At 35.5% G+C, this 26,778-nt stretch overlaps 2 protein-coding genes across 32 annotated transcripts in view; one reads left to right on the plus strand and one right to left on the minus strand.

Moving 5' to 3' along the window:
- Nucleotides 1-26,778, minus strand: part of LOC147846232 (uncharacterized) — an 849,179-nt gene that overhangs the window by 244,239 nt on the left and 578,162 nt on the right. The gene's annotated exons all lie outside the window — the stretch shown is intronic.
- kmt2cb (lysine (K)-specific methyltransferase 2Cb) overlaps nt 1-26,778 on the plus strand; it is a 237,469-nt gene that overhangs the window by 122,272 nt on the left and 88,419 nt on the right. For 5 of the 31 annotated variants that reach the window (XM_087240505.1, XM_087240508.1, XM_087240506.1 and 2 more), the window contains 21 exons: nt 1,826-1,951; nt 2,613-2,726; nt 3,015-3,157; nt 5,782-5,956; nt 6,281-6,385; nt 7,293-7,340; nt 12,460-12,597; nt 12,688-12,720; nt 12,801-12,950; nt 15,259-15,403; nt 16,299-16,531; nt 16,758-16,831; nt 17,332-17,535; nt 17,686-17,721; nt 17,997-19,847; nt 20,006-20,316; nt 20,414-22,074; nt 23,741-23,852; nt 23,978-24,044; nt 24,633-24,696; nt 24,835-25,067. In XM_087240505.1, the coding sequence (XP_087096631.1) occupies nt 1,826-1,951; nt 2,613-2,726; nt 3,015-3,157; nt 5,782-5,956; nt 6,281-6,385; nt 7,293-7,340; nt 12,460-12,597; nt 12,688-12,720; nt 12,801-12,950; nt 15,259-15,403; nt 16,299-16,531; nt 16,758-16,831; nt 17,332-17,535; nt 17,686-17,721; nt 17,997-19,847; nt 20,006-20,316; nt 20,414-22,074; nt 23,741-23,852; nt 23,978-24,044; nt 24,633-24,696; nt 24,835-25,067 (6,023 nt within the window). The remainder of the gene's footprint in view (nt 1-1,825; nt 1,952-2,612; nt 2,727-3,014; nt 3,158-5,781; nt 5,957-6,280; nt 6,386-7,292; nt 7,341-12,459; nt 12,598-12,687; nt 12,721-12,800; nt 12,951-15,258; nt 15,404-16,298; nt 16,532-16,757; nt 16,832-17,331; nt 17,536-17,685; nt 17,722-17,996; nt 19,848-20,005; nt 20,317-20,413; nt 22,075-23,740; nt 23,853-23,977; nt 24,045-24,632; nt 24,697-24,834; nt 25,068-26,778) is intronic. The other 26 variants (XM_087240510.1, XM_087240513.1, XM_087240511.1 and 23 more) reach the window with 10 other exon arrangements.

Raw genomic sequence — 26,778 nt, forward strand, 5'->3', positions numbered from 1 at the left:
CGGTCTGAGCTGGGGTATTTGCATAAAGCAATCTAATTGGCTGACGCTTTCTTTGGCACTTGAAAAGTTGGGAAATACCAAATTTCTACGGTGAACAACGCTGGTGTAAAGGCGCCAATGGATCCACAATTTAGTTCAGTCTTGACGTCAACCATTTAAAGTGAAAAGGAAGCGTTGACACTGACGTCCCATGTGAATGGGGCGTTAATGTCAGTTTTAAAGAGGTCATGTACTATTTTTAAAGAGCCCCTATTATACATTAACAGGGGGCATGTTTTGCTTTTAAGGGTCTCCAACAACAGGCTGATATGCATGCAAGGTCAAAAAACCCTTTTATTGTCTTATAATATGCATTTACTTTTATCTAATTATCCCAGTGACTCCCATATTATTCGGTCAGTGATTCATTTGTTCCCAAACTCCTCCATAGCGCAAAGCTAATCTGCGCTGATTGGACAGATGACAGCCTGTTGCGATTGGTCTACGGCGTTCAGCGTGAGATAGATTGAAAAGCCCAGCACGGCATATCAAGAATATAGAAGTAGTCAAAGTGCATAGTGTTTGTGTGAGCATACCTGCCAACACTCTCCCGTGTTTCAGATCCATCTCCAGCCACCCACCCATTTTGTTATTATCCCGGAAAACTCCCGTAACTTCAACCTCTGGCAAAGTCCCATACATTAATAGTCCATAGTACATATGATCCTTCCTTTAACAAACTGCCGATGAATCTTCTGTTGTAAGCGTGTAGATTGCTGAAGCACTCTTCAGAAAAATGACAGGAACAACACAAAGCTGGGCTATAATGCTGAGGTATTTTTGCAAAAAAAAACCTCAACCACTGACTCTACACACACTACAATAGTTCAATATGTACAATAATACTACAATAGTTTCCCAGTCAGGCATTTTCTGAACTGTCAAAACACCTCGCAAAATGCTTTTCTGACTTTAAATATTTGTACAAATGTACATTACTGTAACCCATTTTATTCAAGAACATTTGAGCTAGTTTCAGTTAGTGTTTTTATTTTTATTTTATTTAAAATATGTTTATTTTACTTGTTTGTTAATTAAATCCCATTTCAACAGTCATGTTGCATGTTATTTTGCTATGCAAAGAAAAGGAAATAATACGTTTTTTGGCATTCAGATTCATGTAAAATTGTGAATATATGTCTATATAATCCCCTGTAGTAAGTTTTCCTGTGTAAAAAACTTACATTTTGAAATGTTTATATTTATCGGCTAATATATCAGTTATCAGCCTCCAAAGACTCCTAAGATTTAGTGGTTCTCAATATCGGCAAAAAAATCTATAAGGGTACATCCCTAGTTGTTATTAATGCTATTATTATGATTATTATTGTTATTCTTAATGGCTTTTCCTCCTGAAGTTTTGTTTATGCAGGGTGTCCGCAGGGTCTTAAAAAATATTGAAAGTGAATAAATTATGAGAAAATTAAGGCCCTTAAAAGGTATTAAAAAGTCTTTTATGAGGTCTTAAATTTTGTATAATCGTTATCCAAAGCGTTTGCATAAATATATTTATTTTCCTCCTAATGTTAACAACGGTGTGCTCGATCCACACAATTGGTTTGGGCAATGGCTCGTTGGGCCAAGCTTCCCCGTCCAGCTTATCTGAGTTTGTTGCATGTTTGTGCTCCTTTTATTTATTTAACTACAGTTGATTCTAGTTAGAACTTGAAGTGGTGATGTGGTCTTAAAATACTCTGAGATGGTCTTTAAAAAGACTTAAAAATGTATTAATATTACCTTTAGGATTCCTGGAAAAACCCTGTTATATTGTTTGTGTGTTTTGCAGCAGAAGGGGAGATGGTGGATGGTGAGGTCAAGTCAGATTCCAGTCCTGAAAGAGAACCCACAGCAGAAGATGATTCTAAAGACACAGATGCCTGTAAAAAGAGGAAAAGGAAACCTTACCGCCCTGGTAAGCGATAAGATGCTTCGCGAAGGGTTGCTTAAAATAAGAGCAATCCTGATTAATTCTTTGATTATTCTTGTGACTAACTTTCGTTAAAATAAAAAGAAAATAATAAAAAAATAATATTTATTTTTCTGTGTCAATGTATCATGTTATTAATTGGCAGCCTGTTGCAAAAACAATCTAAGCATATTGTAGAGATGCAAAAACAATATCTGTGCATAAAAATGGTCATGAAAAACAGATTTGAACAAAACATTGTAAGTACAAAAAAGAAAGCCCAAGATTACTTGTGCATAACTTGACAATGTACTAAAAATGGAAAAGAGTTTTTTAAGAAATTACACATGCAGATGACAACATTGTCAATCATGCACACATCCTCCACATTTCTGTCATATTTAATTTCCTACCTTATTGTAGAAGCAGCAGCAGGTTAATCTCCCGTTTACGAGTCTTTCATTGCAGAGAAATCTCCTCAGGTCTTTGGATAATTCTGCATTCAGACGTTAATGTCTAAACACGACTTTAAATAAGTTCAGTATTTTTGTTGCAGATAAAATATAACAAAGAAAAATTTTTCCAGTTTCTTTTTTTTTTTTTTAGTTGATGCAATCATTTTATTTGACATTTAAAATAATTGAAAAGAGTTTATGTTTTTCCTCAGGTATTGGAGGTTTCATGGTCAGACAGAGAAACCGGACAGGCCCAGGCAGAACCAAGCCAGCCTTTGTCAGAAAAGACTCCACAGGCTCTGAAACGCTGCAAGGCAAAGATGAGGGTGGGCATCATTCAATGCTTTCAGTAGATTTCAGAAGATTTGTGGGTAGCTCAATCTTTATTAATTTATCATCTGCTGCCTTGCAAGTAAACCACATTTGTATGGCTGAATTGAGTTCATTCTAACCACCATGAGTTTACAGCCTTAGTGTAAACTGGTGTGTTAAATAATATTTACATTTTCTTCATTTTTTTTTTTTTTGTGAAAATAGAAGTCACCTTCGAGTTTTTAGATTATACTGGATTTTATTTCAAAGACTGAGTGTGGTTATTTGTTTTTTTCTGATAGGCTGGGGCGACCAAGCACCTGACACTCCAGTTGATGAAAAGCATCCTTTGCCTGATTTTCCTGACAACCCCGAGGTTAAAATAAGGAAACGCTATCGGAAAAAGAAGACCAAACTGGAGGAGGCATTCCCTACTTACCTACAGGTTTGGTTCTTTGACAATCTTTGAATTAGGTTATTGTTGCATATTTGTCTTGCCAAATGTATTACCTGCTGTGGTGTAGTGATTTGTTATACTTACTGTGTCCAACCTTGGCTGTGTTGGCATGCGGCAAGTGGCCTTGCTTGTTCTGCTCAACAATTCTGCCACGTTCAAAGGGAGAACTTCATTTTGCAGTCAGGAGGTCATGCCAGTATGAATGCATGAAGGACAGTGACATGAAAGTCATATTTTTGTGCAGATTTTAACTTTTGTGCTATGGCCTTAAACTTTTGACTAACAGCTATTAGAGTTTAAATTCAGTTGCATTCATTTGCCTTCTTTTTTACATTTTTTTTCTTTCTTTCTTTCTTTCTTTCTTTCTTTCTTTCTTTCTTTCTTTCTTTCTTTCTTTCTTTCTTTCTTTCTTTCTTTCTTTCTTTCTTTCTTTCTTTCTTCTTTCTTTCTTTCTTTCTTTCTATAAATTAATCACATGTTATGTGATACCATTATATCACCTACAATAGAAAGCAAGTGACGTAATTGGATGGCTGAGCTCATGCTAGCTGTTCACGCTAACTCCAGTATCAACACTAAGAGAATCCACTCTAAATGTGCTTCTCACAAAAGCCACTTCAAATAAATAATTGAAAATAAAGGCTTTTAATGTGTCAGTCTCTCTGAGAGCTGGGAGCTAAACTGAAATGACAGTGTTGGGAAATGCAGTATTGCAGCTAATATAACACACATGTTGTATTCACTTTTTGAACCTACTTCTTAGATTGTGCATTATGTGAGGCTCTACTAAGAGTGGTACAGGACAATATGAAACGTACATTTGAGGAACAAATATATCATTTAAGAAACGTACACAACATGACAGTCAGTGTAGGTGTAACGCCATATTGGAGCAGTGTCATGCTGCTAGAGATTCAGAATTGGCAAAGACAGAGCCATCTAGTATGAGCAATGTGTAAATGTTTAACATTAGAGATATTGTGTTTTTCAACCCTGTAAAACTGGAAATAATATGTCCAAATAAAGCGACGCAGTGGCACAGTAGGTAGTGCTGTCACCTCACAGCAAGAAGGTTCAAGCCTCGGCATGGTCAGTCGATTGTTCTTCCTGCATTCGAGTGGGTTTCCTCCGGGTGCTCCGGTTTCCCCCACAGTCCAAGGACATGCAGTACAGGTGAATTGGGTAGGCTAAATTGTCAGTAGTGTATGAGTGTGAATGAGTGTGTGGTGATGTTTCCCAGAGATGGGTTGCGGCTGGCAGGGCATCCGCTGCGTAAAAACGTGCTGAATAAGTTGGTGGTTCATTCCGCTGTGACGACCCCAGAATAATAAAGGGACTAAGTCGAAAAGAAAAAGAATGAATGAATGTGCAAATAATTTCAAAATTAATATAATTATTTTATAAATATTTAAATAATAGTAAGACTTTTAAAGATCTAAAATTTTGTTTTAGAAATTTAAGACATTTTAAAGTTTTTTTTAAGACCCCCGGACACCCTGAATATACAGTAAACTGAGCAAACTGGTGATCCTTGCTCCTAATGGGCTACACCTTTCTTGGATGCTGCTTTTGCACAAAATCAAAATTACAATCACATGTTGACATCAGCTGCTTCAAATCACATCATTATTTAACCAATTTACCTGATTACTAGACCTAAACTGCTCCTGTCTCAACTTTTTTGGAATGTGTTGCAGGTCTGAATGACAAGAAAGGATGTATAAATAAAATGAAGTTGACCAGACAAAACATGAAACACATTTTGTGTTTATATTTTCTGCAATGAAATACAAGTCAAATTAAATTTGAGAATCCTTTTTTTCTGATCTGGGGTTGTGTGTGTATATGTATGTGGGCCAGTTGGCATTTTTGTGTGGAGTTTGCATGTTCTGCCCATGTTCACGTGGGTTTCCTCCTGGTGCTCAGATTTCCGTGTGTGTGTGTGTGTGTGTGTGTGTGTGTGTGTGTGTGTGTGTGTGTGTGTGTGTGTGTATGTGTGTGTGTGTGCGTGCGTGTGTGCGTGTGTGTGTGTGTTTATTGGTGTTTCCCAGTACTGGATTGTGACTGGATATAAATGTGTTTGTCCCATTACTGATTTGTTTTTTATTTTTTTACATGTTTGTCACAATTTTCAGATCATCAACCAAATTTAAATACTACTCAAAGATAACACAAGTAAACGCATCATTCAGTTTTGAAATGGAGCATCTTAATATTACAGTAAACATAATACAAACTATATAGCCCAGTGTAAAAAAGTGTTTGCCGTTTGAACTTAATATTAGGCTATCCTTAGCAGCGAGAACTGCTAACAAGCGTTTGCAATAACTTGCAATGAGTTTCTTATAGTTCTGTGGAGGAGTCATCTTTGCAGAATTGTTGTAATTCAGCCACATTGGAGGGTTTTCGAGCATGAACCTCCTTTTTAAATCAAAAGAAACACTTGTCTTTCTGGCCTTCCATATTTTTGGCCCAGAAGAAACCAAACACATCCAAGTAAAGGCAACAACACAAACAGTTTTGTTTCTACTAGTTCTTTGATGTTGGCTTGGTGTTTCCTGTGCTCTATAATGAATACTTTAGTTCTCTGATTCCAATATCTTGTCTTACAGGAGGCCTTTTTTGGCAAAGACCTGCTGGACAAGAGCAAACAGAACAGACAGCAAACCACACGGCTGTTAGAGGATGAGCGAGACAGAAAACAGCTTCTAGCCAATCAGATGAAGCCTTTTTCAGACTTATCGCTCAATGTGTCAGCTGCACTTCTGTCCAGTAAAGCAGCAGCACGTATGTATCTCACAGCTACTGTGGCACAGCCACTCACACACATATGTATGCAATCTGTCTCTTTTTTATTGTTTTTGTCTCATTTTTTCATTTGACATTCATTCCCAGTCTGATTTATTTATTGATTTCCATTAATGTCAACATAACATTTAAATCTATTTTGCTTTTTTTTTTACTTTTGTAAAAAGTTAAATGTTTTATTGCAGACAGTAAAATGGGTTGCAAGTACAATATCTTTAAATCTGTCTCCACAATTTAGAACACGTTCTTAAATAAACTCATTAGGACCTTATAATCATTTTCTTGCTTTATCCGCATTCTCAGAAAACTCTGTGGAGCCTCTAGTGGACCTGTCCGAAGAGCTGAAATCAGACACAGAACTGCTGGGAATGTTTTCTGATAACAATGACAAGCAATCAGAGGAGTCCGGTAGGCCATTATAACTGTAGCAAAACAAAAGAAATAACAGCACAATTGCTGTTAAGATGAGTCCCTTCATTGGCATCTAGAATCTTTTTTGAAGCAGATTTTTTTTGTGTAAAAACTACAGACAGGCTTCCTTTTTTTCTTAATAAAGCTTTTAATTACACTTCCAATTAAAAGTGAGGTTAGATATGACTAAATTTGGTTATTAAAATCCCAGAATCCATTTGTGGCATGTGATTGACAGTAAACCTATCATTAAATGTTCATACAGGGCTGTCTAATGTGACAATTGTGCACATGCAATTAGTTCCTGGAAAAAATTAGTAAGTGCTGTTCACTCTTTTTGATGCAATTGAAACATTTAGTGAATTAATTTAAAATTCAGAGTACCAATGTCTCTAGTTCTAATAATAAACAGGGAAAGACTTGCAATAAATATAATTAAGTTATAAATGAAACAAAGATGGGCAGTTAACAAAAAAGAAACACTGTCGTCCATACTATTACATGTCAGCAACAAAATCAACATTACATATGTGGGATTTTTTTTTGGTTCATGAAGTTGATTAAAAAAATTTTTTTTTGAGAAATTTGAGAAATATACCGTTATTTGTGTAACGTGTTTGCAGAAATACACTTCCAGTGTAATTTTTACATAGATACAACTTTAGGATATCCTTTTTTGCAAAATAAACATTGTTTGAAATAGAATAAAAATAAGTAGTAGAGTATCTAAATATTTCATTACCTTTAAGATATAGTGTTGATTGTCTTTCCATTTAGTTAATTTATTTACCATTTTTTATTTAAAGCTCATTTATTTTGCATTGTGCATGCATCATCTGCAGGATCTTTCTTTCTCTCTTCATAATTCTGATCCCTCATTGTGTTTGGTTTTGGGTCTTTGTAGGTGTTGATTTTTGCCCTTTCCAAGTTGAGTACTCTCCTTCACCCTTTGGTAAGAGCTCATGGTCATATTTTTAGTTATTTACATTTATTGATCTCTCCTATTCTTTCACATATTTTTAATTTTTGGTTTTCAGAACAGATAACTTTTAGAATCATTTACATTACTTAACCCACAGGTGTCAAACAAAAGGCTTCAACAAAGCATTTTATCTTGCTTGAGTGACAATTGAAATAATATAAAATAATAAATGTTATAAATAAATAAAAATTAGATAAATTATAATAAAAAAAACATAATTTGAAAAGATTAGGATTCAGCAAGCACAATAGCTACTAGTGTGTAAAACTAAACCTGCATTTAATAATAATCTGAATGAAAAGCATTCATTGTGGGACGAAAACCATTAGAATGCAGTTCCAGACTAACTCTAAAATTCATCATATGGAGGCTATATATATATAAAAATGTCTGATAGTAAATCATGCTAAGCGTTTACTATTTTAGGTCTTTTAGGATTACCTAAATGATTTACATTTGCTAAATGCCAGAATAATGAGAGAATTTTATTTTGAGAATTTGTATTGATTTCTACACAATCAAAGGTTTACATACATTTCCTTGGTATTTTTTTTTAGCTTTGCTTTTAAACTATATAACTTTGGTCAAATATTTTGGGTATCCTTCCCCAAGCTTCTCACAATAGTTTGAAGGAATTTTGGCCCATTTTTCCTGACAGAATTGATGTAACTGAGTCAGATTTGTAGGCTGTCTTGCTCGCACAAGCTTTTCCAACTCTGCCCACAATCTTTCTATAGGACTGAGATCAGGGCTTTTGATGGCAACTCCAAAACATTCACTCTGTTGTTCTTAGTACATTTTAACTAATTTGTCAGTATGCTTTGGGTCATGGTCTGTTTGGAAGACCCATTTGTGGCCAAGTTTTAATTTCCTGGCTGATGTCTTGAGATGTTACTTTAGTATTTCTACATAATGTTCTTTCTTCATCAAGCCATCTATGCTGTGAAGTGGACCAGCCCCACTTGCTGCAAAACAGCCCCACAACATGATGCTGCAGCCCCCATACTTCACAGTTGGGATGGTGTTCCTAGGCTTGTAAGCTTTCCCCTTTGTCCTCCAAATGTAACACTGGTCATTATGGCCAAACAGATCAATCTTAGTTCCACCAGACCCATGACATGTCTCCAAAAAATATTCTTTTTCCCAGTGTAATTTTGCAAAAGGTAATCTGGCTTTTTTTGTTGATTCTGGCTTGTAGATTTTATCATGTTGTCACACAAGGAAGTGGTGTGTTTGAGGTTTTTCTTAAATATTATTCTACAGTTGTGCCTCCAAATAACTCAAATATTGCCAATTAGCCAATCAGAAACTACCAAAACCTTGACACCATCATCTGAGCTTTTTCAAGGCATAATAATCTTAATGTATGTAAACCTGACTTTCAAGAAAAGTTATAACAATTTCTCAAAAAAACTCTCTCTCATTATTCTGCTATTAAGTTTATGTGTCTTTTTATACAATGTATGTAAACTTCTCCTTTTAACTGTGTTTTAAATATATATATATATATATATATATATATATATATATATATATATATATATATATATATACCCCAGATTAAGCCGAAAAGAAAACTAATGAACGAATGATATATATAAAAAACTATTGAGTTATTGTGAATTATTGTGAAATAATGAAATTCTGTAGCATCCAACTATTAAAAGGGTGATTTTTCCCATTTCATCAGCATCATTCAAATTAATTGAGTTTATACAGCAGCAACAACAACAAAAAATGTTTTACTTTAACTGCAGTGCATTTTAATCACACTGTTTTTTAATTTGATTACTTCCATATTCAAAAATAGTTCCAGACAGAGCTGGAGAAGAAAGATTTGCTTTTTAGAGTAAGGAGACATTCATACAGAAGGCATCTTTGCATCTAAAAAAATGGTTTTAAAAAAGTAAAGCATAACATAAGAGTGTCCGGATACAGCCACTGTTAGTGTCTGTTAACAGAAATCTCCAATGCTACCCGGCCTCCAATTTCTTCTGATTAGTCTACTGCTTTTGGGACTAAAACTGATGACTTGATGTCAAAAAAGCAGCACTTATGTGCATGGCACTTTAAAAGGCACATGACAAATTTGTAAATAAATTGACTGTTTTGAATGAATCATTAGAACTAATGAGTCAATGAATCGCTCAAGACAGAAATTTTCCACAACCTGCTGCCATTTTAATTACATTTTTTATTTTTATATCTATCTTGACAGGCCTTAACCTGCAAAGGCACCAGCATGAAAAAATAAATAAAGCAGGCAATGCTGTAACTTCAGTATACCCTTTAAATTACAGCATTTTCTTTAAGAAAAACAAAACAAAAACTGTCTTCTTATAAATTATGTTGTGTTTAGTATGCTTAATAGTAATGTAGCTGTGAGCAAAGTAAGGTTTGATAAATTCAATCTGCACGAGGGGAAATTTTTACCAATCCACCCCTCAATTGAATATTCGGAAATACTTTAGCGGTGCAGTGCTGAACTAACAGGCATGATCAAGGACTTTACCTTTACACCAGCACAGAAATCAGGTGTTCAAAAGGCATTTCCAATGTGATCTACTGAGCCCTTGGTCTGATGAAAAGGAACAAACAAGCAATCACCAAAGCTGTAAAAGAATGTATCACGGCCTTGGAAGATCCCTTTAGACTTCTCAGCCCCCAGTAGTATCTCCAGTTAAATTATTTGCTGTAATATATTTTGTGAATGATCTGTGAACCCTTCAAGAATTTGAGGTAATTTTAATAATTTTAACAAAATACTATAGGTCAGAGTTTCTCAACCACGTTCCTGGACGACCACCAACACTGCATGTTTTGAATGTCTCCTTTATCTTTCACTCCCATTACAGGTCTTTTAGTCTCTGCTAATGAGCAGATGATTTGAATAAGGTGTGCTTGGTTAAGGAGACATGAGGTGCATCCTTAATTGCATACTTATGCCGTATTCTATGCCATTTTGTAGTATAAATAGTGTAAGTAGTGCGTTCACACTGAAAACTCAAAAAATAATAAGTGAACTTTAATTATTGGGATGATGCATTTATTCATCCGGTAAAATGAAGGATGGAAGGATAGACACTTTCACGCACTCAACAGTCGCAGCTTTGCTCAGGCAGCAGAAGAGGCGGAGCTATCGGGTGCACATGTTGGATAACTTTATTTAGTTTGTATTGTAAAAGCAAAATACTCCTATATGAGAGTGACTATACTACAAGAGTGATTATCGCCTCCCGATGGCGAATGCGGTTATACTTATAACAGGTATTATTTGGTAGTTCTGTCATTTCTTTTACTAATATGACAACTGTCAAACTTCATCTGGGGAACGGTTTGAATTTCTACTTAGTAAAAGGAAAACATTAGTGTTCTATTTGGGACGACACTACATTTGCTGTAAAAATGCAGGGTTCCACACAATTCATCCATGTTGTCTCAACACAAATTGATTAAGTTAACTTAACACTTTTAACAAATTTATGTGAATTGAGCATCAAAAGTTAAGTTGTCCCAATTAAATATCAAGAATGGTGTTGATTCAGCTTATTTTAAATAAGTAAATATTTTTTTGTGTGTGTTTGCATATACTAAGCTGTTGAGTGTGTAAGTGCATAAGTACATAGTGCATAAGTGCATAGTGTATAGTGTGCCATTTGGGATGCAGCTATGGAAATGTGCAGAGCCGGTGGTCCCCTAGAAACGTGGTTGAGAAGTGCTGCGATAGATCATACAAAATGTATGTTATTTTATATTTTGTACACTATAAAAAGTGTTTAGTTACTTAAAGCGAGTAAACCAATTGCCTTGAAGGCAACAAGTTGACTTTACAAAAATAATGTGTGTAAACCTGATGTAACTTGGAACTGTAAAGTTGACTTAATTTTTATAATTATGCTAATTGTACTCACTTTTTTAAAGTCAAATAATTCCTTTTTACAGTGTCAGACTATTTTAGCACATTTGTTTTCAAATAATTACTGTAATAATCACAATATTACGTCTTTGGTGGATCATTAAGTCTATAAATCTACACTTATAGCCTGTATTGAATTTAGAAGACACACTACTGGAGTCTGGAGAAGCAGATTTATTTTAGTAACTGTTATTTTGCTAGATACAGAAAAGCTAAAAAAAGTATATATATATATATATATATATATATATATATATATATATATATATATATATATATATATATATATATATATATATATATATTTATTTTTATATATATATATATATATATATATATATATATATATATATATATATATATATATATATATATATATATATGTATTGGAAAAAAGATATTAGTTCACTTTTATATTTTTTTAAAAATGAGTACAATTAGCATAAGTTTACTCGCTTTAAGTAACTAATCACTTTTTACAGTGTACTGTCTTGAGTAAGATATTTTTTTTAAAATATGTTTATGTATACAAACTCAAATATTCAAAAGATACTGGAAAACAAATATGTGCAGGACATCAGGCAGTTTGACGTCTGAACTAATAAGGGACTTGTGAACAACTTTCACTCAGTTAAAAAGCCAAGTGTAACTCAGTGCAGAGCCACATGGTCAGAGCTGAGCTCCAGCAAGGAGGAGCTTGCAGCACTTCTTCTGTTACTAGTGATGTCACTGGGGGGTTGGGGGTGGGGGTGGGCTAGGTGTAAGTATTAAAACAGCTTAAAGGAGGAGGAGCTTAAGCTCCCTCTCATTGGAGGTGAGCTCCACCCAAGTGGCTATGCAGCCAGCAACCTGCCAAAAAATAAACAAAAAAGGGTTCGATCATCCAGGTAACACAATATTAAAAACCATCTATTAAATCATACTTTTTTGCATTTTTCTCTCTTTTGATCTACAGTATGTGCAAGCATATTTTATGTAAAATATCTTACTCAGATAAAAAAAATTCCATGATATCTTATTGTGTTCATTTTATTAACTCTTCACTGATTCTTTTTTCCTTCGAGTCTAAAATGACAAAGCCAATTTCAGGACATCCTGGACCAGTGCTTAATTTTATTAGTATTTAAGAACATGACATTATGTGTATGCTTTTGTTTCTATGTCTTTGTACAGGACTGGACATTGCTCCTTTAGCAGAAGATGAATCTGTCTCATCTCAAGCTCATCTGGGTCGAACTCACCCACGTCTGGTACCTGAGGAGCCACTCGATGGCATCCTGAGCCCTGAACTGGACAAGATGGTCACTGATGGTCTGTATAGAACAAAAACCTTCCTTGTTGACTAGTTTTACTTGTTTGTGGAACATCTTAATGTAAACAATGTATTTCTTTGCCATGCAGAATCAATACTCAGCAGACTCTACAAAATACCAGGTAGGTTATAAACTCAAAGCATCACCTGCCAATAAACATTCAGTTGATATGTTGTAAGTAGTTAATGTGTTTTCTTGCAGAGCTTGGTGGGAAGGATGTGGAAGATCTCTTCACAGCTGTCCTGAGCCCCAGTACTAGCCAACCTGCTCACATGATTCAACAGATCCACGGAGCTCAAACCTTACATGGTCCCTCAGGCCCTGGTTTCCATCCCTCCCAGGCCAACTCAGGTTTGTTGGAGCGAAATGATAAATAATTTTCAGTGGTATAGCTTTGCAAAGTTGGCAGCATAGTTTCTCAGTAGATTATGTGTAATCTTGCGTAGACAAACCTTGAGACTTCGGGCATAAGGGCTGGACTTCACTGTGATTTTGATTGGCTAAAAATGCAAAAGAGAACATCTACATCTATCTTTGTTAGCAGCATGTTTAGAGACATGCAAATGAATGTTGAATGTCTCCATATTAAAGTTGATGTCTCTAGTAAAAGAATAGGTTACCCCAAAATCAAATGTACTTTCTATTTACTCATAACTAAAACTAATAAAGGTTTGAAATGGTGAGCAAAGATTTTGGGTGCACTATCCCAATCATATTTGCTTACAATCAATAAAATCAGTTTATTCAGGAATGTAGTGTTCAGCTGCTGTGGACTTCTGGAAATAAAGCATTTGATTAATCCTGATACTGTAAGTGCTCATTGCTACAGTTGTTTACAACCTTCTTCTAGGAGGAGGTTCATCATCATGGTGGCTTTATTTCTTTACAAACTGTAGAATAGTGTGACACACTCAATAAGATGACGACTTTGAAACTCTCAAATCCCATTGTGCATAACTTTTGCACAAGACTTTATTCCTACGACTAAACAACATACAGGATTTACCTATCAAGTCCTGTATTTCTATAGATCTTTAATATAATGCAGATTGTGTCAAAGTAGCTTTACAAGGGTGAACATGCAATAATAATAAAAAATTATCGGGTATGAAGTTTCATCAATATGAATCTAGTTCATAATGTCAAACATATTTAGTTCAGCTGAATGCTGGCCTGATCTAGTTATTTTAATTATAATTAAGTTCAGTTCAACATGAATGTCATTGGATGCAAGTCATTGTACAGCATTGTAGATGTTAGATCCAAAGAGATCCTAGTTAAGTTCTAGAGTTGAGGTTCTTGATAGGAAAATATTTAATCACCTTGGAATTATAAGGTTCTATCTGCGTTCTGAATGATTTTGAGATAATAAGCTTCAAAGTTTTTGCATTCCATGTAGCATACAGTATGTGTGTAACATTTGTTTTTTTTTTTTAAAGACTTGAAATGTAAACAATGTATAAAAAAAATCTCATATTGTAAATACGTTTACTTAATATTCAATAGGAAAATGTCAATAACTCAATTTTGACTAAAATGTCAGATAGAACCTTATAATTCTAAGGTGACAATTTATTGCTGGAAGAATTTAATTTTCTAGTTATTACCAAAAACACAATGGACTGCAATACTATAGTAATGAGAAAAGAAGTAGCTTCTTAATTTTTACAAAAATTCATCATACTAAAATACACAGTCTCAGAAAGATATCCTTCTGTAGGGAAAATGCACCATAGATGACACTAGCTACGTTTCCATCCACCTATTCTTATGTGTATTTTGGATGTGCGCATAAAAAAAGGTTGATGGCAACACCACGCATTTTGAAATTGCGCATAAAAACCTATGCGTATAACTGAGTAGAATAAACTTTTCATTTAATAAAAAAGGATGCACATAACCTATGATGGAAACACTTTTAACAAACAAATTTCAGTAAGTGCATTAAAGTAATGTGATTTTGTTTTAAGTGATCATGTGATGGGAAAAATGTGTGTGAATGAATAAACCAGCAGGTTGAGCCAACTGTAAAACATCTGAAATCTTGTTTTGTTCATTCTAAAATTTCAGTATTAGTATTGCTATATTATTAATTACCTCCAGAATTATCAAGAGCGTCTGTACTCCACGTCTGACCTCTTCAAATGCCACCATGCATTCATTGCGCGTCAGCATACTGCTTTCTGAAGTAACTTATTAAATAAAGAAAAAATTCACAAAGCTTCCCCTACCGCATCAAATTCCATTTTTACTGTTATTGATATTTGGCGCCAGTTAATCTGGAAGTGACGGTTTTGTTTTCTTTGACTACTTCGATGGAAACCCTGCTTTATTCGCATGTCTTATATGCGATATTCCAGTTATGCGCATACATTTAATTTGCATCTTTAGATGGAAACATAGCTACTGACTAAATCAATGGGACTTTTTGATTGAACATTACAGATAGGGGAATTCAAGAATGCGGAGGGGAAATTTTGTGGTGATGGCGGTGATGAGAATGTTCTTTATACAAGCTCTGTCAGTAACATTTCTATGAGCATGTTTTTGTATATTTTTACAAAGTGAGGGTTTCCTGAGGTTTTTTATTCTACTTTGTTGATAAATCTTCATAAGTGATTGTTTTATGCCCTGTGTATTGGTATGTTTTTTTATGCAGGATTGTCTTCACGAATGCCAGTGATGAATGGTTTAATGGAATCCAAACAGCAGTTTTCACAGGCTCGCATAGGTCCGGGAGCAGGACCAGAAATGGCCCAAAATATTCCCCCAATGCAGCGTATACCTTTCTCAGACAATCTTAGGTAAGTCATTAGTATATTTTCTTTGACATATCCACATTTCTCACACCCAAGAAATATATTTTTTACTCGGTCAAACTACTTATTTAAAATGAGCTAAAACCACACAATTCTTGAGAGTTCATTGGGACAACTTAATTTTTTATGTTCAATCCACATAAATTTGTTAAAAGTACCAAGTTAACTTAATCAATTTGTGTTGGGACTACATGAATGAATTGTGTGGAACCCTGCATTTTTTACAGTGCAGCATAATTAAGTACATCCCAATTTGAAATTGAATATTTTTATCCATTTCTCAGTCAATGTAGGCAATGCATTTTGGTGCATTTAAACAAAACAGATTTATTAAACAGATATATTTATTAAAATAATATTTTTGTCTCCAAACATATTTCGAAATATGAAAGGTAATCAAATTAAATTTAAGCTAAATTTTGCAAGAATAAATAACAATTCACAAAATTTCAACAACATTTTTCACTTTTTTTTTTTTTTTTTTTTGCTTTTCATGAATTTCCTCTTTTTTAAATTTGTATTTAAGATTTTTCTATAACATAAATATGAGTGTACTAGTTTTTGGACCATTCTAAGTTATTTAAGTTGTTTTGTTATATAAGCTTCAGATTTTTCTTCAGTACTGACTCATCTAATGTATATGCAGAAATATAATATTGTATAGCTTCCTATTGAAATTATGTATTCAAAAGATTTTTGAGGGGTGCACATATATGTGCCGAGCACTGTACACCTATACATATATAAACTGCAGTGTTTATAAAAGCAAATAAAAATGTTACATGTGTCTTGGTCATTTCGTTTTAGTAGTTAAATATTTTATTGCCCACTCAAGAAAAATTTGTATTTCTGGATGACATTTATTATACGTACTGTGCAGGGACAGGAAGTTCAATCTAATGTCGCAGGAGACTGCTGGACCATGGTCTGCTACAGGGTCAGCTTCTTCCTCTGCTCCAGCTGCTGTTTCGGAAATGGAAGGAGACTCCATGTCTACCGCACAGAAAAGCACTTTGAAGTGGGAGAAAGAGGAAACTCTTGGAGAACTTGCCACTGTTGCACCAGTTTTGTACACTAATGTCAATTTTCCAAACCTCAAAGAAGAATACCCAGGTCCGCTAAGTTTCTTTAAAGTGATCTGTCATATGCAGCTTTGTAAATCAATGTTAAAATCAGCATGAACTGCATGCATTGTTAACAACCCTTTGTACTATAATTAGCATGCAATCAGACATGATTTTAACTTGACTGTTTAACGTAAAAGTTAAACGTTCTTAATAACTCTTATTGTTATTCTTTTAATTGACATATTGTTTTTATTTTTGTTATGACTTAATAGACTGGTCAACAAGAGTAAAGCAAATTGCAAAACTATGGAGAAAAGCAAGTTCACAGGACCGGGCTCCATATGTGGTAAGTTCACCTATGTAATAAATGTCAAACAATACATCCTGTCATAATATGATTTATCTTGGAAGCACAGTCTTTCTTCGATGTTTTATGTAGTTAAAAATACAGGTAGAAGTTTCTGGAAAGAGCAGTCAGGTGCAGGTCACAGTTAATATTGTGTTTTAAACAACAGTGTGCCAGCTCATCAACCTTCTATACCTGCATCACACCACCACTAAACAACGTAAATCAGCATGGCATTTATTTCTTGAGTCTTCCTCTTTAATGTTGCTCAAAGTCAAAGGAATAAATTGAGCTCAAGGAGCTCAATTAATTTCTGTGAGATAAACACATTTCAAAAGATATGATTAAAGGGAACATTACCTTGACATGAAGGGAATTCACTTAAAAAAGCTTTCAGACAATTAGTCTAAATAGCATGCAATTTTAACAGATTTAAACAACCTTTGAATGTTCATGATCGTTCTTTGATATAAACTGCATGACCACTCTACCATTCACAGCAAAAGGCCAGAGATAACAGGGCAGCCCTGCGCATTAACAAAGTCCAAATATCCAATGAGCCTATTAAGCGGCAACCACCCCAGCCTCAGCAGCCTTTAGAAGTGTTTGATCCTGCTATTCCACCTCTGGACCCGGAATTACTGTTCAAAGATCCATTGAAGCACAAGGAGTCAGAGCATGAACAAGAATGGAAGTTTAGACAAGTAAGTCTACAATAGTTATTTGTTTGCAAATGGGCTAAATGACAAATGTGTCACAACTGCATTTAGATGTTTGCTGTTTTTAATTGTTGATATATTTTGCAAAAGCAGCCTTTAGAATAAATTCCACTAAATCATATTTGTTGACTATAGGGCAGAAAAGAATTTGAAATATTTGACAGAATACGTGTAAGTAAACTTATCAACTGACACAAAAATGTACATTTTTTTGTTGTTTTATATGAAGACATTTTGATATTTTTAATAATTACTCTTCTATTGTATTTTCTAAATGTGATATATATATATATATATATATATATATATATATATATATATATATATATATATATATATATATATATATATATATATATATATAGTTTTAGACAAATTGCACATTGTACATTTACCTGCTGTTTAATCATTAAATTATATATTTTTATATCAATTTATTGTTCCAGCAAATGAGACAGAAAAGTAAGCAGCAAGCAAAAATTGAAGCTACACAGAAACTTGAGCAGGTGAAGAATGAACAACGGCAACAGCAACAAGTCCCAGGAAGCCAATCTGATCATGACTCTTCTGGTAACCTAAAGAGTCCTGGCTCTGTTCATTCTAACAGTGGAGACATGTCTCCTAACCAGCCCAGTTCAAAGAATGGGGTTTCAAAGTCACAGCTTCTTGGTACATCATGCTCCCCTGATGACATATTTTTGCGGCCTCATCCTCCGCCCCAGTCTTCTGGATCTCAGCCACAATCCCCTCAGATGTTTTCCCCAAACTCCTCTGGCTCTAGGCCATCCTCACCCTGGGATCCCTATACAAAAATGGTAGGGACACCCAGACCACCACCTAGTTCACAGGGAACTCCTCGTCGTAACTCAGAATCAGGGAAATCTCCCAAGGGTCTTCCAGAGCCAATTGGTTCTCCAACAGCCATATGTAATGACCCCTATGCCAAGCCACCAGACACCCCAAGGCCAGCAGGAACTACAGACCCATTTCTCAAACCTATGTGCCCTCCCAGACCAAGTCAGACTTTGGATGGAAGGCATGTTATTGGCTCCCCAAATCATGATTCATTCTCAAGGATGTCTGTGAGAAAGGAAGCCTACCAGAGGATGCCTCAGGGCAGGATGATACTCTCTGATCCTTATGCTCGTCCTTTACTTACTCCTATCCCAGGCAGCAATGAATCAGGGTCTATACAGGTGTTTAAAACCCCTATGCCACCCCCTCAGGCTCAGGAACAATATGTAGGTATGCATGCACGAAGAGTAAGTGCAGATGCCTTTGAAAGACCAATGATGTCCTCTCGTTCCAATGAGGGATTTTCCCACAATCAGCAAAATGACCCTTATGCACAGCCTCCTCTCACTCCACGGCCTGTGGTAAGTGACGGCTTTGCAAATCAAAGGATTTCACGACAGCCTCAGAGTCTCCCGTTTTCTCAGCCTGGGCCAATGACACGACAACCATCATGTAACTCCTATGCTCGAGCACCTTCTACCCCTCGGCCAGACTATTCGCAGTGTGATCCATATGTACAGCAACCTGGGACTCCAAGACCTTCAAGTGACCCTTTTGCCCAGTCTCCATTTTCTAATCCATATGCTAGAATGCCAGGCACACCTAGACCTCATGATCCTGAACCCTATTCTCAGCAATCTGCATCTCGGCATCCAGCTATGATGAATCAACCCTCTCAGCAGTCTCAGCAGCAGACTCATAACCGTATAATGTCCCCTATATCAATGGACCCTTACACACAACACCCTAACACCCCACGGTCAGGAATAGTAGACCCATTTCCTAAGTCTCCAAGTAACCAAAGGACCCCAGATCCTTTTAGTCAACCTCCTGGACTGCCACGCTGTGTGGGCCCTGATCTTCATATACAGTCAATAGGAAGGTCCCAGTCATTACGAAATGATTCATGTTCACATATCCCACGAACACCTCATCACGGAGTTGTAGGACAGGTATTGGTATCTGGGCCCTTGTCCAGTCAGGATCCATTCTCTCCTCCACAAGTTTTGATGCAAGAATCTTTTTCCAGTCCAACAAAACATGGACCTCAGACCCTTAAACATCTGAGCATGACAGATGATTCAGGATCTCAGCCACTATCAAATCGACCTAATCAGACTCCTATTCATGATCCATTTGAGCAGAACGCTATGCTTGGTCAGTGTGGAGAAAATAAAGACCAACAAAGTTTAGTACAAATTATCAGTTCCCACACCATGGGGCAACCTGGCAGTGGAACACAAACAATACCTCTTGCCGAAGCTGAGGAAAGACTGAGACAGGTGTTTATTTTGTTACTACTATATTTTAAATGGTTATTTTTTTCAGAGAATTTTTTTCATCTTATGATACAGCAATGTATCACTTACAATATATAATTTGTACAACACCAGATATTTTAATATATTTTAATAATATTTTAATAATATTTTGTTTACAGCGTCAACGTATTCGAGAGCTGATTCTTAAGCAGCAACAGCAGAAAAGTGCCATACGTCAAGACAAGGTTGTGCAAGATCATACTCTAACCATGTCTCCAGCAACTCCTCAACACTGGAATCTGGAGTCTACAGGCCAACAAAGTGAAATTTTTAATCACCCACCACCACCATATCCTGGCCCAGGAGCTGTAAGAGCACCTCAGAGATTCTATGCGACAAGAGATAGACAAGGACAGTTTCCTGAAGGCCAGTTACCCAGACCACAGTTTCCTGGGGATGCTGACTCAAATACAAGGCAGCTTGGTGCTAGGTAGGGGAATTCACACACTACAAAAAATGTAAATGTTATAGAAAATGTTTGTTTTCCAAATAATGCAAAAATTGTAATGTTGTTTTGTTGATTTTAGGATGCCTTTGACTCCTGGCATCCAAGGTCCTTTAGGAGCTATAAGACCTCATCAAATGCAGGACTCAATTGAAGCTCATCCACAAATGAGAAGATCCATGTCTATGGATCTAGGAAAGTCAATAGAGGGCAGCCCTTTAGGAACCCCACATATGCCTCCTCGTGGTATGCATGTTCAACAGCATAACATCATGGGACAGCCTTTTATTGAACTGAGACACAGAACACCAGATAGCAGACTTCGTCTTTCCTTTGGACCTCCTGGTATGCAGGGTAATCGAATGGAATCACCCTTACAGCAACGTGCCCCAGGTTTCTTGAGTGGCCAAGAACTGGTATTCCCCTTCAATCAGATTACAAAAGCAGTGGACACACCATTAAACCAGCCTCAGGTAGCTTTTACACAGATGCAGACATCTCTGAGCTTAGGGAATTTACAACAGCCCAATATTTCACTGAGAGCTGGACATACACAAATCCCCTTGACAAGATCTATAAGTCAACCTGCTTCCAATGAGACTCTCAGTTCTCCCTTACACACAGATATTGCTGCTGTTTCAGCTGTACAAAATGATGAGGTCCCTTTACCCACAAATGAAGTACCTGAGGAGAAAATCGATACTGTTGAATCTGCTGTGAAAGAACTTGAAGATGTTGAAGTGAAGGACCTTGTTGATGCTGACTTAGAGAACCTAAATCTTGACCCAGACGATGGAAAGGACTTGGATCTTGAAACAAATGACTTGCATCTTGATGACTTCTTAAAATCTGGGAAATTTGATATTATCGCCTATACAGATGCTGATTTAGATCTTAGTGAGGACCTGGATCTCAGTGATACTATGGAAGACAACACTGAGATATCTGAGAAAAAAGCTGAGAAAAAGACTGAAAGTTTTAATGCCACATCCTCAGCATCATGTTCTACATCGGCAGTGACGGAAGCAGTAGACAAAACTGCTCTGTCTCAAGATGACACCAATCAAGAAATTCCTCAGGATCAGGTGTTGGTTTCCTTGAAAAAAGAGGATGATAACAAAAATGGATTTAAAGATTGCTTGTCCCAAGACTCTTCTTGTAGCAATCAGATAAGTGATAGCGCTGCCAATAATCAGGCTAGCTTTGAAAGAGATGTTGAATCCAGTTTACAAGTTCATCCCGATACTACTCCAGTGCTTTCAAGCATGCTGGTCAGTGTACCACCAGAAGGTAAAGAACTGAAGCAAGAACAATGTGGAAAGTCAACAGAACAAAACAACCTTTCAAATCAGGAAACTGCAATGTCTCTCAGTAACACTATGCTGGGGCAAGAAAACTTCTCAGTTCAGGGAATTGATACTGGCCTCAATATTGACCAGTCACTGGTGTCTTCTCATGATGAAAGTGCATTAGAAGTCTCAAGCTCCATTCAGGAACAGCAACAAAGCCATATTTTTGGTATTGATCAAAAGGATGCTGTACTCTCAGGGGAACAAAACAGCATTCTTACTCAACAGGCAGTCTTATCACAGCAAGGCCATCAAAACAGACCACTGCTTCTGGAGGAGCAACCACTCCTTCTTCAAGACCTCCTGGATCAGGAGAGACAAGAGCAGCAGCAGCAGAAGCAAATGCAAGCTATGATAAGACAGCGTTCCAGCGACTCATTTTTCCCCAACATAGGTAAGTGGTAGCTAATATACAAATATAGAATTTTGTTCTTCCATGATAGCTCAAGATAAGGCCTTTCTATATTTATATGTGGCAAACAGCTGGCCAGGGACTAAAAAGATACTCATCTCAATTTCCTTTTTTTGTTAAAACGTAGATCTTCACTATAAATGTGGGATTTAACAGATAGCTAAATATGCAGTTTTGCCCAACTGTTTCATTAACTGCAAATAATTACATGTATATATATATATATATATATATATATATATATATATATATATATATATATATATATATATATATATATATATATATATATTTTTTTTTTTTTTTTTTTTTGTAAATTACACTTATATCTCACTATATATAAAGCTAAAAAGCACAGAATAAAGTGTTTGTCATTATTCCAAGACATTAACATTATTATATCAAATCACTTATTGCTTAAACTTTGTGTGCTGTTGGGAATGTTTTCATCTAATCTTGAATGATTTTAAGTCTTATTTGGCCACAACCTTCTCTATGTTTCAACAAATGGAATGATTTTTGGTAACAAATCTTATTTTGAGACATATTTTGGGAAAATGCTTAGAAAAAAAAAACTCAATACATCCTGGGCAAATTTATTACCCGTTTGTGATTCAATTCAATTCAATTCAGCTTTATTTGTATAGCGCTTTTACAATGTAGATTGTGTCAAAGCAGCTTCACATAAATGGTCATAGTAACTGGAACAGTGTGGTTCAGTAACTGGAACAGATGTTGTTAGTGATGTTAGTGACTGTTTACTACCCATTCATTATGTTAGCCATATTGACTTTCATTATAGTAAAGTTTTTAGATTGCAAATTATGTTATTGTTGGTGGCTTTCCCTGTTGGGAAAATGTACAGCTTGTCATTTTTACTGTTGATCAACAGTTGCAGTGTAAAAAACTTCAATTCAATTTCAGTTCACCTTTATTTCTACAGCGCTTTGAGTAGACTGTGTCAAAGCAGCTTCACATAGAAGAGTATAGCAAATAAAAACAGTGTCTGTTCAGTTTTCAGAGTTTAAGTTCAGTTTAGTTTAGCTCAGCTCAGTGTGGTTTAATATTCACGGGTCTAAACACTAAAGAGCAGATCCGTCTGCTCTTTTAAAAAACCTAGAGAGAAACCAGGCTCAGTTGGGCAAGACCATTTCTCCTATGGCCAAATGTCTTGTGCAGAGCTGCAGTGTAAATGTATACCTTGATATGTCTGAGAAAATCAAAATGAGCACCTCAGCTCTCAGAGCATAGTAAGAAGAGTAAATGTATTTGTGCACACACCTACAATTTGCTGTTATACTCAATATAACTACACATAAAAGCCACAATGTTTCTAAAGAGTTAGCAACTGATGACCAACAGTAAAAATTACAAAGTACAAATTTTACCTTTCCCAACAGGGAAAACTACAAACAATCACAAATGCATGATTGTTTGGTGTCATGGTTTTGCAATCAAAAAATGTCATTAAAATGGAAGTCAATGGGGCAAATACAGCCACTAACATAATAAAAGGGAAGTATTTTCGTGATGACTGGGAAGAATATGCAAGGGTTGATATTTAACATCTGTCATGCTGTGCAGTACAATATAAAAAGTTGCATGCACAAGAGACTGTAATTTACTTACGCTGTATACCTTAATTTAGATTTTGATGCTATCACTGATCCCATAATGAAGGCAAAGATGGTTGCACTGAAAGGAATAAATAAAATGATGGTTCAGAACAACATGGGAATGTCTCCAATGGTTATTAACAAGTAAGTTCTATTAACATTTAATTGCCTTTTATATTTTACTGAAATATTGTTAGATTTATTTCTTTGCTTAACAATTTGTTCTCATGTCCTCTCCATTATTCCTTTCTTCTCAAAATCCCAATTAGTGCTCAGACAGGACAGGCTTTACCAGACACTGATGGAAATATAACTCCAATGCAGTTGCCTGGACAGGTGAGACTGTTCTTCTTATCAGGAAATCCCCACACAGAATCCTGAAGATTCAGATGCTTTACTTTTTCATTATTTTTTTTTTTTACCATTTTAGGATCAATGTTATTACCACCCTTAAGCCATTTTTTTCCCAATTGTCTACAGAACAAACCACTGTTATACAATAACTTGCCTAATTAACCCAGTTAAGTATTTGAATATTGTTTATATATTACAGTTATTAGAAGTTTTTTTAATTAGTTATTAAAATTATGTTGAGAATTTTTTTTTTTTAAAGTTTTCTGATGAACAGAAATTGGGAAAAAATACAAGAGATATAAAATTGAACAGGAGGGCTAATAACTCTAAATATGTTCGAATATAGTGGTGTAAAGGTGGTACAGTATGTCAGATTTCTCCATGTATGCAAATCTCATGCAGATTGAGATCTATAAAGTTGAAACTGTGTGCAGATGTGCGTACATACACAAGGTTTTATAAACTTCAATTTTTGTTAGCGTTCTTTTTTTATTAAATTTTAACATCAAGTTTGTTTACGAGGCCCCAAGTCCACAATGACTAGCTTGTGCTGTTTATTCTTTCATTTAGGATAGCAAACTTGCTCCTCACATAGCACGACCCAATCCTCCAAATTTTGGAACAGGATTTGCCCGTAAGTTTTTTTTAATAATCGTTAATATCTGAATGCAGTACATGTTAGTGTCGCTTTTTTAATTACAAAGTAAACATTCTGAGTATGAAGGTATTGCTGTTGTTCTCAAATGTTTCCCCACCTTGTCTCCCCATCAAGATGACACACAGAAGGCTCAGTATGAGGACTGGCTCAGAGAAACCCAGCAGCTCCTTCAGATGCAGCAAAAGTTTTTGGAGGAGCAGATTGGGGCCCATCGAAAGTCAAAAAAGGCTTTGTCAGCGAAGCAGAGGACAGCCAAAAAAGCAGGACGGGAGTTTCCTGAAGAGGATGCAGAGCAGCTGAAACATGTGACAGAACAGCAGGGAGTGGTGCAGAAGCAGCTGGAACAGGTAAAGCACATACATAGGTTCAATCATTCAAAGCGAATTACAAAAAAGTTTTCAGTTTACATAAAATAATCCAAAAAAGCATTGTGACATCATTAAAAAAGTAAATTAACATTACATATAATTTCATAATTAACCTTTAACAGACAACAATGCACTTCATTTGATTTAAAGCCAATTCACACCAAGCATTATAAATTTAAAGTTCTAAAAAAAAATTCACATTCATACATTTCATACTTAAAGAAAACATGCAACAAAGTACGGTGGCCGGAAAATGCAAAACAACATTACAAAGTGTGAAACACTTTTACGAAGCTTAAGACAAATTTACGTTTTTGAAAAAAGACACAAAACACTTTTACAGTCCCAAAACAAATTTACAATGACAGATTCTTTACAGAAGTACTGTACCACACATCGGAAGTGACGTGAAATGTACCACACACTGGAAAATATCAGAACTTTTTGACTTGTGTTTAAATCCTGTTGATGACATGTAAATTATAATTATTTCTTCATATAATTTTGATTATATACTGTTCTGCCACACAAATATTAAAATCAGTAATGTTTACAATGACACTGACACCAGGTAATAAGAATATTTATTTGGCATGGGCATGTTTTGTTGCTGTGAAAAAGTGTCAAATCTGCCAATCTGCAAATGTGAATAGTTTACATGCTGGAAAGGGTCACCAGTTAACACAGACACCAGTTAAACCGTAACACCGGCTTTGTTCAGTTTACTTTTAAGAGTCCTCAAGCAGATGTTTATACCATGTAGACTTGACATCATGTCCATGATTACAGCATACGAGTGGCCCTTGATAAAATATTAAAGACATTGTTTTTCCCTCTGGTCCGCGTCCCTTAGAAACTCCAAACACCGACCACATGTAAAGCAAAACCGCTTTAAGCTGCTCATGTGTTTGCCTTAAAACAAACAAAATAACCCATGGTAGCTGTAACAGAAATTAGCTCATTTTATGAATATTAATAATCAACAATAACGGTTTATTCTTAATTATTAATATTCCGGCTTAAGCTTCAGTCAATTTGGTCAAACAAACATATGATTGTATGTGATCTTGCCCGCTCGACCGAGCGGACTCTCAGAATATGAATATTAATCATCAATAATAACGAATTATTATTAATCATTAAAATTCTAGATCAATTTATTGTTAACTTGACCAAACAAACATAACTAGAGCCGCCGCTCTTCCGAGCGGCCACGGCAATGATCTATTCATTTAGAAAAAGGGAATTTCATTGCTACTTCTTGTGAAGTAGATTAATCATTCATAAGTTTTAAACAACTTATAATAGCTAGGAAGGGGAATCTGTATTTCAGTGACATTTTCTCGTGAGGCAAACAATACAATTCATTTGATTATAATAGGATTTATTGACTAGTCAGACAGATAACGAACAAACGCATGAACATAACATTAAACATAGAACAAAGGTAAAACACGTGGAGATGTCGGGTCTGTAGAACGTGTAACAACAAAGAGAGATAGTAAAGCGAGGAAATAGAGATTTCAGATAAAAGAGTGACAAAACTTTCAGTTCCACACGCACCATTAAGGATCACCAAGATTATAAAAACAAAAACACCTTTTTTGATAAAAGAGGCACAGCTTAATCGCATAACTAAAAATACCTGGACTTTCATGTCTGGAGGTCTCTCTTTTTATGCGAGTCTCTC

This window comes from Danio rerio, chromosome 2, assembly GCF_052040795.2.
Source record: "Danio rerio strain M-AB ecotype USA chromosome 2, GRCz13ab, whole genome shotgun sequence".
In the NCBI taxonomy this organism is placed as follows: Eukaryota; Metazoa; Chordata; class Actinopteri; order Cypriniformes; family Danionidae; genus Danio; species Danio rerio.